Source organism: Mesitornis unicolor, unplaced genomic scaffold (genome assembly GCF_000695765.1).
Source record: "Mesitornis unicolor isolate BGI_N332 unplaced genomic scaffold, ASM69576v1 scaffold3871, whole genome shotgun sequence".
NCBI classification, from domain to species: domain Eukaryota; kingdom Metazoa; phylum Chordata; class Aves; order Mesitornithiformes; family Mesitornithidae; genus Mesitornis; species Mesitornis unicolor.
In genome coordinates this window covers 24,932-36,815 of record NW_010165607.1, presented here as the reverse complement: position 1 = coordinate 36,815, position 11,884 = coordinate 24,932, and the positions used below count along the sequence as shown (strand labels likewise).

General features: G+C 44.6%; 1 protein-coding gene across 1 annotated transcript in view; it reads right to left on the bottom strand.

Moving 5' to 3' along the window:
* Nucleotides 1-4,706: 4,706 nt before the first annotated feature.
* The window catches only part of FAM120A (family with sequence similarity 120A), a 31,726-nt gene continuing 24,548 nt past the window's right edge, over nt 4,707-11,884 (bottom strand). The window contains exons 12-13 of the mRNA XM_010194674.1: nt 8,285-8,381; nt 4,707-6,678 (exon numbers count right to left, since the gene is read on the bottom strand). Coding sequence (XP_010192976.1) covers nt 6,367-6,678; nt 8,285-8,381 — 409 coding nt within the window. The 3' untranslated portion in view covers nt 4,707-6,366. The remainder of the gene's footprint in view (nt 6,679-8,284; nt 8,382-11,884) is intronic.

Below are 11,884 nucleotides of genomic sequence, written 5' to 3'. Positions count from 1 at the left end.
GGTCCTCATTCCCCTTCCTCCCCCTTTCCCTTGGTTTAGCTTTTCACCCTTGTCCTTCACCCTTTGTGCTCCCCAGCTGCACCCAGCAGATATTGAACACATTTGATCACTGAATGTTATGTTTTATTACAAGTACTGCAACGGAACCACTCTGAATTAAGCTGAATGTTGGCAGTACTTATGTCATAGACGTTTCTACTTTTCTGTAGTACTTCATCTTTTACTTAATATTTTTGTTTTCATCCTTCACTCATGCTTTTATAAATCGCTGTATTTATCACACAGCCATGTGCGAACAGCCACGATTTCCACCAGAAACCAGGGCGCACCCCCAGCCTTTTATCTCTCAAAATACACCGGTGAGCCCCAGACCTAGATGCCAAACTCGGCACAGATTACAATCCCATAGCACTTTCAGAAATACACCTTTTCCTGCCAAAACCCCTGGCCCCACCATGGGATTAGCATCCTCCACTTGGGTACTCAATAAAAAGCAGCAATATTTAGCTCTTACCCACTGCTTTGCCATGGGAAGTGGAGCGCTCGCACTCTCCCAGCCCCCGGGAAGGGCTCAGGACCTTCTCGCTCTCCTCTGCCCCGTCCAAGAGGAGGTGTCCCAGGGCACAACTTGTCCCCTCTGGCTGCTGTGTGCTGGATCAAGCCGTGGCAAGTGGAGCAGAGCACAGGCTCAGGGTCTGGGATGAGGCACCAGCAAGGCCCAGGCAGCAGATGAGTGTCAGGGGGCACCCACAGCCCTTTTGGGTTGGGGGGAGGCGATGGCAGGAGCAGCCGCAGGCATTCGCACTGGTGCAGAGGAATGGAGGGGGTACACCTCATAACTCACCAGATAAGGAGGAAAAAGGGGGCACAAAGAACGTCCCGGGCTCAGAGCAGTCCCAGAGCAGAACCTGCCATAAGCAGGGGCAGAAGGGAATCCTGCACTGGCTCTGCATGAAGGCTGCCACCGCCTTCACTGATGTGATCAAGCAGATTTAAGCAACGTATTTTCTTTTAACCAACAGTCTTCTATGGAATGCTTAATGCGAAACTACTTCTTCCTTTTCATTAATTTGTAGTAGTCCCAGTCAGGGATGAGGGCCACTAAACCCTGCAAAGCCACCCAGAGGGTTCGGGTGGCCCTGGGGGTGCAGCCCCACAGCTGGCACAGCCCCGGCCCCTCACAGTGCCCTGGGGAGCTGCATTCACCCGTGAGTGGGTCAATGTCTCTGGGATGGGGGACACCAGCGGGGCACTGGCACTGGGAGCCATCCTGTTCCAACCTGTGGCACAGCCCTGCCAGCTCCCAGGGGGGACCAGGCTTCCCCAGGAGAGGGGCAGTGGATGCTGGGGCTCTCACCATACCCCAGGGCTGTGCGGCTGCCGGTGCCTGCCCGCTCTCATCCAGTGGTAAGGCCCGACCAGGCTCAGCTCAGGTTGTTTTACAGGCTTTTAGCACAATAAAATGGATTATACAGACTTTCACTGGGGGAGCCATAATGTGCCTCAGATCTGGATAATTGCACTCTCAAGCACTGGAAGAGGTGCTTGGGATCTCCCCTTCCATCTCTTTGCTGCGCCGGAGCGATGGCTGCACCATCCCATTCCCTGTCCTTGTGGCGACAGGGCACTGGGGCTCCATCCATCCCCGAGGGTCACCAGACCCTTCCCCACGGGCACAGGACCAGCTCCCTGCACTGCTGGGTCCTCCTGGTCGCAGGGCTTTCCCCAGCCCTGACAAACTCACACTCCAGGAGTTTTTAATGAGCAACCGCTGCTCTCTCAGCAGCTCACGGCCCCCGGCCCGTGACGCAGCCGCCCAGCAACGCAACCACCGCCTTGAACAGCACAACCGCCAGGAAATAAAATGGTGGCGGCTCTTCCTTGCCCCCCACTGTGCACCATCCCCAGTGGGAGGGGGGCTCCGTCGCCACTTCCAGTCTAGCAAATCGCTTAAATCTCATTTTCCTCTGCCTGTAACACAACGCTGCACTCCACGTGCGAGAGCCAAGAACAAAAACCACTTCGGGATGCCCGTGCTAGGCTCCCCCGGCACAGACAACCCCGGCCCCTAAATCTTCTCCGCTGTCAGTAATTACCCACCTGCCTGCATTTAAGGACTCGCTGAAGATTGGATGTAAAAAACCACACTAAAAGTGATTGACTGCGGCGCACATAGATCATTACGAGTCGTTAACAACGCAGTTAAACAATTAGCGAGGCCAGCCTGGGGAGCAGCGCTGATGCTTTGCGAGCGAGCAGGGCTCTGCCCTCAGCTGACCGCCAAGCCCATTGGCACGGGGCAGACGGTGGCCACACATCCCCACCCAAATGGCCAATTCTCCCAGCTTAACTCAACTTGGAGATGGACGAGATACTGGTCACACAGGAAGCATTTCTTCAAGAGAGTGGTCAAACACTGCAGCAGGCTTCCTGGAGAGGCAGTCGATGTCCCAAGCCTGCTGGTGTTTAAGAGGCATTTGGACAATGCCCTTAATAATTTGCTTTAACTTTTGGTCAGTCCTGAAGCGGTCAGGCGTTTGGACCAGATGACTCTTGTAGGTCTCTTCCAACTAAAATTCCTATCCTATCCTATCCTATCCTATCCTATCCTATCCTATCCTATCCTATCCTATCCCTATTCCACTTTATTCTATTTCTATTCTACTCTATCCCATCCCATAGGTCTGAGCGCCATCATCTTTATTTGCATCAGTTTTCACTTTAGAAATAAAACCACTCACTTCTCATAGAGCCTTTGGCCTTTATAAATAACAATGAGCCCCCCCTACCTCGGGCACCCATTGCAGGGGCGTGCTGAGACGCAGAGACCTGCTGCATGGCAAGGAGCTGCCTCCAGCCCCCACGCTTGGTGCCTGAGACCTTTTTCTGGGTCACCAACAGGAAACCTTTGGCAACTTGTGAAAAGCCCAAAACCCAAATCCCCACCAGCAGCTGCACTGCAGCCCCCGTGCTTCCTGACCCCAGCCTGGACCAGCAGCAGAGATGAGCAGAGATAGAGGGGACCACCAGCAAAACACAAGTCAGCAGCATCAGCAGCACTGTTACAGCAGATGCAGGCAGCCCGTCTACCCGTAATAGATTACCAAGACGTTAACTTTAAATAGCACGTTAAGAAGGTCCATGTAACATAGCACATAACGGAACAGAATGTGCTGGCTGATGTATGAACTCGTGTGAGAGGTGTTCTTCAGCCCAGCAATACCTGGTCATTCTGTAGGATCATCACTTCCAGAGCCAGCTTAACTCTTTGCCAGAGGACGGAATTAATTCAAAGTAAGTCCTATTTCCTGCAGAAAGCTCCTCAAGACAGGAGGGAAGACAGGCAGCGCTGTGCTCGCCCTTGTGGGCACAGCCTCACAGAATCACTCAGCTCCCCCAGCCTTCCCGTCCCTGCTCAGCCCCAGCACTCACCACCGACTCCCCAGCTGCTGAACTGCTTGCACCCATCGCAGAGGGCAAAATCCCTGCGTCGGTTTGGGTTTGACACCACTGTTCCCTGCCAGGGAACCAGGGAGCTCTGGTACCTGGAAGGTGTCCCTGCTGCTACTTCCATTGGCATCCACCAGCAGCTGGAGGCTCACCCTCCTCCTGCACCAGGAGCTGGGTTTCAGCCTCCCTGGGGCAATGCCAGGGGTTGAAACGGGCCACAAAGAAAATACAGGCTCCAGGCCAAGTACACACACATCACTGCAAGCCAAACCTTTTCACCATGATTTCTGGGAGGAGTACAGGCAGCACCTTACACGTGGGCCAGTGAACTAGTTAACTTGCTGTACTTTCACATCCTAATTTTAGTCACGCTTGTGAGGATGGCTTGTCACACTTTGGCTGCCCATGCAATGTTTCTGCTGGCATAGTTACACTGAGGAAAGGAGCAAAGTCATTGCACTCGCAGCACATGGGACACTGGTGACATCTCTTAGACACATTTATTTTTGTTGATATTGCTTATTCCATGCCAGTGACCACATTATGACAGAAAAGTTAAACACATTCTCCTAACTGGGGGGAAGGAGGGCAGCTGGTGCCTTGGGCCTTCACCAGAACAAGAGGTTGGGCATTTCCAGAACAGCCAAGCTCTGACATGGGGTGTACCCAGGGTAGGAAGGGACAGGATCCCCCAGTGGCCACAACGACAGCAGTCGCTCCTCAGCAGCGTGTTTGGCTTGGGAAGGAGAGGGGAAGATCGAGTGCTGTCATCTGTACAAAGCACAGCCGCATCCCCAGCCAGAGCGCAGGCTGCTGGCACCGCTGGTGCAGACACCAGAGACCAAAAACGCTCAGGGCAAGGCTGTTTTAAACAGCAACAGAGGAACATTTAGAGACACCAGACAATAAGGGTGCGCCCAGACAAAAAAAGCCTCTCCTGATAACAACCCAAGTGTAAATGTGTAACTCCCATGTAACAGAATAATTTGCTCTCAGCTATGAGGAGATAGTGGTGGTGTGGATCATCTTGTATTTCAAACATGGGAGCACCTGGGCTTGGTCTTTTGGTCTTGGTTCTTTAAATAACCGCCCCTGTTCTTTCTGTCATATTTGCATCTTATTAACCATCCTGCCGCACAAAACAAGGAGGACAAAGCATCACCCCGCTCCAGCACCGTACTCCCCGGCAGCGCGCTGGGTTTTCCTTCTCCATCGTTCGGGAGGACATCACGTAGTCTGCTGACTCACTCACTTTATTTGGGCATAGGAAAACTTTTATTTACAATGTTAATTAAAAAAATACTTGACAAAAAAGGCATACAGTATTTTATACTAAAAGAATAAAGATTTTTATTAAGCACTGTAAGTTGCATTCAATAGCCTTCAAATACACCACACCACAATCCATCTACAACCAACCAAACCCAACAGTAGTTCATTCTTGCACAATCCATGAGTTGGGGCAGAACTCCCTTCAACTTACATTAAGATACCTACTTAGCTCTTGCGGGCAGGGAATGGGGAATTACACCTCATTTCTGATCACTAATGTGTGATGAAGAGCATCAGGAGAATTATATGAAAACGAATATAAAGAAATGATTCTGATTTTGAAGTACATTAAGTTTGGAAACACTAACAAAAACATCAAAATGATACAGGTATATTTGCTTATACTAAATCCTTGATGGGAAAGTTCTCAAGAACAAGCCATTTGTTTCCTGCTACAGAAGGGGGGTACTTTTTTTTTTTTTGAAGATCAAAGCTTTTTTTTTTTGTTTTTCACAGAATTTCATATTTGCTAATATGAAGGCATAAAACAGCAACAGAGAACAATAATGCATACAGCAATGAGTACACCAGGGTAACGTTGATATTCAAAACGGCTAGATAATTTTTTTTTTTTAAGTTTTAGAATAAATGCAACAGAGGTCAATAATCACAAAATTTTAAGGTTAGAGCAAGATCAGTCAATGACTAAACATAGTTAACATCTTTTATAGGACTATTACTGATTATTAGCTTTTTGTTTTGCAAATGGGCACAGTACTTGTAAGAATGGAAGAAAGAGGACAATAACATGCATAATATTAACTACACACTTTAAAAATTATGAACCATGCAGAAGTTTAGCTCAAATAGTAGTACTAATGGTCTACGTCTGATTCAAAACCACATAGTTCATTGATCACGGATGCATGGTATTAGTCACAAAAAGTTTCAGAACACATTGTGTTTGTTTTGAAAGGTCATTTGCATCTTCCACGATTTCAAGTTTATCTCCATTTAACTTGCTTGTAAAGTATGTATGATGTATATTTAAAATCAGCAGAACTGCAATATTACTCTATAATTTTTAGTTTCGATAGTTTGCACATTTGAACACAAAAGAACCACGTCAACGGTGATGAAATTTAAGAAAGAAAAAACTGTGGTTGTGCCTTTTTCCCCCCATAATCATGAAATCAAAGCCTTAAAGAAAGCTTTATTGTGACACAGTAATGCAAAATCAAATATAATGGCATACATATGGTGCCAAGTACTAAAAATTATATTTTAAGCTATATATACTTAAAGACTGCCAAAATTTGTTTTCTTTATATTTCAAAAAACAAAACTACAAGCTTTTGTCATAACCAGTTTAAACTTTATGTATACTTCATTTTAAGTGCGGGAGTCAAATGCTCTTCATTCTCTTTCTTTTTTGTTTTATTGTAGCATTTTGACTACAACTGGTTAAAACTAAAAAAATGTGTTGTTTAAATCTCTGACATCAAAGAGGGATCCGAATTTCCAAAGTCCTCATTTTTCTCTTACGGAAAGGAAAAAATGTACGTAACTGTAGGCTCTCTTTCTTTCCAGATATTCCTAATCCTGACCCTTCCCAACATCCTTCACCCTCTATAAAAAATAAGTTTACTCTTCTTTTTTTAAGACAGTGGCCTCAAGAGTATCATCTTTATGGCAAACACTGTCTGCATTTAGTGCATTTAAGTGAGGATTTGTATTGCACATTTTAGAGTCATTACTCAAGGCACTTTCAGACTGATTGGAAGCCCTGATGTCTCCTGTATTCCCATTCATCTGGGAAGCTGGTTTTTCCTCAGTCACAACTCCATTCTCAGCCAGGGATCCATCTGAAGACACAAGTGAGGATTTAGACTCCTCTGATTTTGACTTAAGTTCTTTGGCTACTTCTTCTGCTGAAGCAGCGTAAGGAGGTTTGCCCTATTTTTTAAAAAAAGAAGAAAATTACTGAAGGACCACTGCTAGGTAATCACAACCTGCTACGACGACGTTATTAACAGGCAGCATGCAGTGCAGAAGGATCGCAAGCGGATACTGAATACGATGTACCGCTGAAATCAGAGGGGGCACACAAAATAAACAGCACAGCACAGAGGAGGGAGAGTTTCCAGTATTTCTGAGAGCCTCCTAGCCTTGCCTTCTGATGCCCCTGGGGTAAAATGCCCTTTCTAACATTGATGCTTCGGTTATTTCACAGTGTAAGAGCTACATAAACGTCTGGAAACACCAAAACTGAGAATCAATATACGGCTGAACTCTGCTTCTTGGTTCATATACATTGTAATTTAATGATATGATTACATGCTACTCAAATACAAGCCAAACCTTTATTTCAGGCAGTTTTTAAAGAAGTGCAGAAGTACCATGCAATTTTATCTCTACCAGCCTATATGCTTCTGAGACTAGGAAAGTGACTTCACAAGAAAAGCATAGAGCAGAGTCTTACAAGACCGAGTATTGCAATAAAAAAACAGATTTATGCAGCATTAGAACATATATTTAGTTTTTAAGTATCTGCAACAATGAATCTCAGCATTCCAGAAGCATAATAGGCTTTAAACACCAAAACAGCAGCAGTTGGTGGGGTTGCTAAGAAGCAACGTGCTGATCTGTCACACTGTTAACAAAGTCAAGTACTAAGAGACGGCAGCAGATATGGACACCTCATACAGCCCAGTAACAGCAAACCGTTGCATCAGGTCATCATCTGAACTGTTACACAGCGGAAACAGCACGGTTAGTACTGTTCTCAATTGCTGAAAGATTCTGCAGGTGAGTACAAACTCTTGTTCTCTAGCATCAGGATCACCAGCCCTGCTACTGAGAAAAATCACACCAAATTCTGCACTAACACTGCTTAGGTAGATGGCTGGCAGAGAGGACAATGAGTATTTATCACGTGTGGGTAAATGGACTTTACAGGCTTTAGTAAGTGTGAAGTTTTAGATTAAATACGTGGGTTTGTTTCTTTTCAGATTAAGAGTGAAAGGTCTCTTGTGAAAACACAGGTGTGTCTTTTCTGTTTGTTAAATACAAATGGCTGATTTCAGTCTGATTCTCCAACCCTTTTGCATTTCGCTTCAGGATCTGCCACAGCAGCAAATATCCTTCCACTACTACTAACTCTTTCTCATGAGGTTGGACCATGGTTCCACAAAAGAAACTGGGAAGGAGTAGGGGTGGGAACACTAATGGTTAATTTGTTTCACCTTTGTATCTCTCCCATTTTCCTAACTTTCCTTCTGCTCCCACAGCTGGTTGGAGCTGTGTAAACACAGCCTTCATATCAAAATACATCTTTTCCCCACATCTTATAGCAAAAGTTTGCTCATAACTGAGATGCAACACTAGCCTGTCATCCACCACTGGCCGTGCAGCTTACAGCTTCAACAGGTAGCCAAGAGCATTGTAAGAAACATTTCTATCGCTTAAAGTTGTGCTTGTCAGTATCAACTGGGCTGAAATCCACACCACAGCAGCCTGTAAACTACAGCGTGAGTTGAAGTCAGGCACACGGCTTTATTACCTGAATTGCTCCCTGGCTTTTATAACCTCTCCCATAGTACCTTCCGCCTCTTCCGAAAGTTCTTATCACTGGAGTGGAAATAACTCCTCTAGGACGCCTGTATGTTTAGAGGAAAAAGAAGAAAGAAAAATACGTATCAGCTTTGTTCAAAACTACTTTGAATTTATTTTGCTGGAAGATTTTTTTCCCTAGCTTTAGCGTCTAGTGACTAACATTTACATTTCTTTACAGATGTGGTATGACTAATTCAGAATTATAGGGTCCTACTACTTGCAAGCGTATGAAACCTAACAAGCCTTTTGTTTTCATAGCAGTAAAATGACTATTTCTATATTTCATTTCCAGAGAAGCTATAAAGGAGTACTTTCAAGCTTTGCAGAAACATTTTCAATGTGTCAAATTATCCTTACAGCATTTTAAAAACAGAGCTCAAAATACTTTCACCTTAAAAAAATACGCAATTTGAACCATTTAGAAGGCCATTTCTCCCATTTAGTAACACTTCGCATGTCTAAACACGCTAGACAGAAAAAAGAAAGGAAGGCGAAATATAAAATTGCTCCAGTTTTGATGGGAGAATATAAAATTATCTAAGAACCTGAGGGGAAGAAGGGAGGCTTCAGCCACAGCTGACACGCAGCAGTTTATCAAGTTTGGATGCTTTCAAACGGAGGCTTCCAACCAGGACACATCAGGTGGTGGCTTTTTGATTTGATTCAATAAAGATTAGATCAGATCAAAACAAACTTTCACTCAGCTAAATCTATTTTAATGCCGTCAATTGCAGAAACTCAACTTCCTTATCGTTATGTCAAGGACTTTCTCACCTAAAAATTCTTTTTTATTTTCTCTACTAGAAATAGGTGACTGCTCTACTTTTCCTCCAAATCCATTGCCTGATCCCAGGAGGTCCCAGCACGAAGACTGACCCCTCTAAAGCTGGCAGGTCCAGTTGCAATTGCCGTTTGCCATTCTGGCAACAAATGACAGCTGCAATTCAACTGTTTTATTTTCCATATACCTGACAATTCCCATATGCCAGCGACGTCCCCAGGAGCTGTACAAAAAAACTGCCTGAGCTTTTCCATAGCGCTCCTGCTTCCTCTGCTGCTGTGCCGCAAAAACTGCACTGGTACACTGCACTGATCAGAAACACGGATCTGTGCCATGCAAGTCTTGCAGATTCCCACACTGAGCGGCAGGAAATTAAATAATGGGATTAAAAAAAACCAGCAAAGAACAAAAAGAGGAAAGAGTTGATAGCAGAGTAACTCTCACTGCATCCTTTGCAATGATTTTAACAGAACTTACCTATCCTATTTGCTAATTTGTTTTTTTTTTACGAGGTGAAGATGTACCCTTCAGGGAGCCGAATTAAGGTTGTTCCTACTCAGAAAATCACACTGACTACACTGATGGACCGAAGCCAGTAAAAAGCAGCTGGTGTAATTTTACACAAGAACAACAACATCCAAGTTCAGTGTTGCACAGAGACACGAGACAGTGGTGTAAACAAGCCTGATATGATCCCCTCTGCTGAAACAAACACAAAATAAAACAGAAGTGTGCAGGACTAGGTGATAAACTGCAAACAATGTACTGCACAGTCTCCTAGTAGTGGTCTTTAGCATGAAACAGCAGCTGTGAACAAGGAGCCCAATTTGAAAATACCTGTCTTTACACACAACACTGATATTAGCATGTTTTCCTACCAGGTTTTATTCTTAGTATCAACTAAATGACAAACAGACAAGCTGCCTGCAGTAGTTTTCCCCTCTAATTCTAGAAACTCTAGATGTAAAAAATGTAGCATCAGTTATGATTTGATGGAGACGGGAAGATCTGGCATCGAGAGTTTTCCTGTCTTTTTGAGGTAACAACTTGCACCCAAACCTGATAGCCCTCAACAGAAAAAAAAAGCCAGATATTTGATCTCCCAGCTCAAAGGCTACTATTGGAGAATAGTACTGCTCCATTGTAAAGGTAATTACCGGGGCAGTAACACCCTTTCAGTGATTTGACCGCTTCCCAGATAAGGGAGGCTTCTCAATTTAGGACTTGCCAGAGTTAGTTGCTGGCTACTGATGTTTTGCATAAATTCATGCATTTGCTTCTTCAGAAAACGGAGGAACTGCTGCCGTGTGAAGAAGTCAATGGTGTGAACGTGAGCCAGGTCTGAGCCTGAAGGTGTCTCCAGATTGCCCCTCGGTGCCTTGGTCAGACCGTGGTCTAGGAGTTCGACACCACGCCTTCCCCGGACGTTGTCCACACACAGCGCTGCCGTCAGGGCATTGAACAGCAGAAAAGTAACAAGCTCCAAGTAAACCAGATTCTTCTGTTTGTGGATCCTCATGAAAAAAGAACTTATGACGACACACTAACCTCATTTAAATGGTGAGAAATGCTATTTCATCCACTGAAACTGAGGAGTAAGATTAAAATACACAAAGGAGCCCCGTGCCTCAGCACCCACACCTTAGCTTACTCCTTTGGTCTCCAGCTGCTGCCCTGAAGAGCACAGGCGTCCCATGGACCCCTGCACAGTGAGCTGACAGTTGTCTGAAGCCTCAAAACCACCACCAGATGCTTATGTTTTGGCAACTGAATCTCATTCCAGAGAATAAAATGTTCCTACCTAAATTTGCTCCCCTCAGAGTGTCAGCTCTGCTCTTACACCGATGCTGTCTGCTGCTGCTCAACTTTTTAATCTTTGTTTCTGCTCTTCTTCCTTCTCCCTGTCCCCACACCGGCAGCTCCTGCTTCTCTCCCTGCTCCCATTCTCCCAGGGCTTCAGATCCAACCGCTTCCTCACAGTCCAACAAGCCAGGCACTCCACGGCGCTGGCTGACTTTAGCACTATGGTCTATGGTGCACATTGGATTAATCGACAGAGAGGAACTCATGCAGTTCAGACTTATTCTTTCAGACTGCTGCTTCCTAGGTCAAGATGGCATAAATACACTTACTTTACTCCAGTCCTTTAATTTAGTTAAAGACAGACATAATATATATATTACATTACTTTGGGATTGTCTCCTGTAATAGATACAATTTTAATTAAGGATGGTAAGACAGTTCTGTAAGACACAGAACAATTACGCCTATGGAAAAAATACTATCTTAAAAGCAAAGAACTCTTTGTAACAAAGTATTTCTTTTTCAGAAATGCTGTGCACCCATAATTTCAGCTGCAGTGAAGTGGAAGAGCTGAAGAAATTAATATTCTTTTAAGCACATCTCCCATCATGACTGTAGCAGAGAACTATTAAACTAGAAATGTCCTCCAGGTGTTTTCTGCTTCACAGAAGAATTACATGATGAAGTTATTACAAATTTTATCATATTTCTTAATAAACGCTCTGCCACAACAAAGAAAATATCTGAGTGCTGTGATAGTTCTGACTGGGCATAATGTATTTATTGATTTCACTTAAAAGAAAGCCCCCAAGTCACTTCCTCATGCAAAACAATCCAGTGTGTGTGCGTGTATATATATATATATTTAGATATCTCTCTCCATATATACACACACACACCTCTGTTTATCAGATTCAGACTGTGAATTTTATTTGCACATAAAAATGCTTATACTCCCCTGAA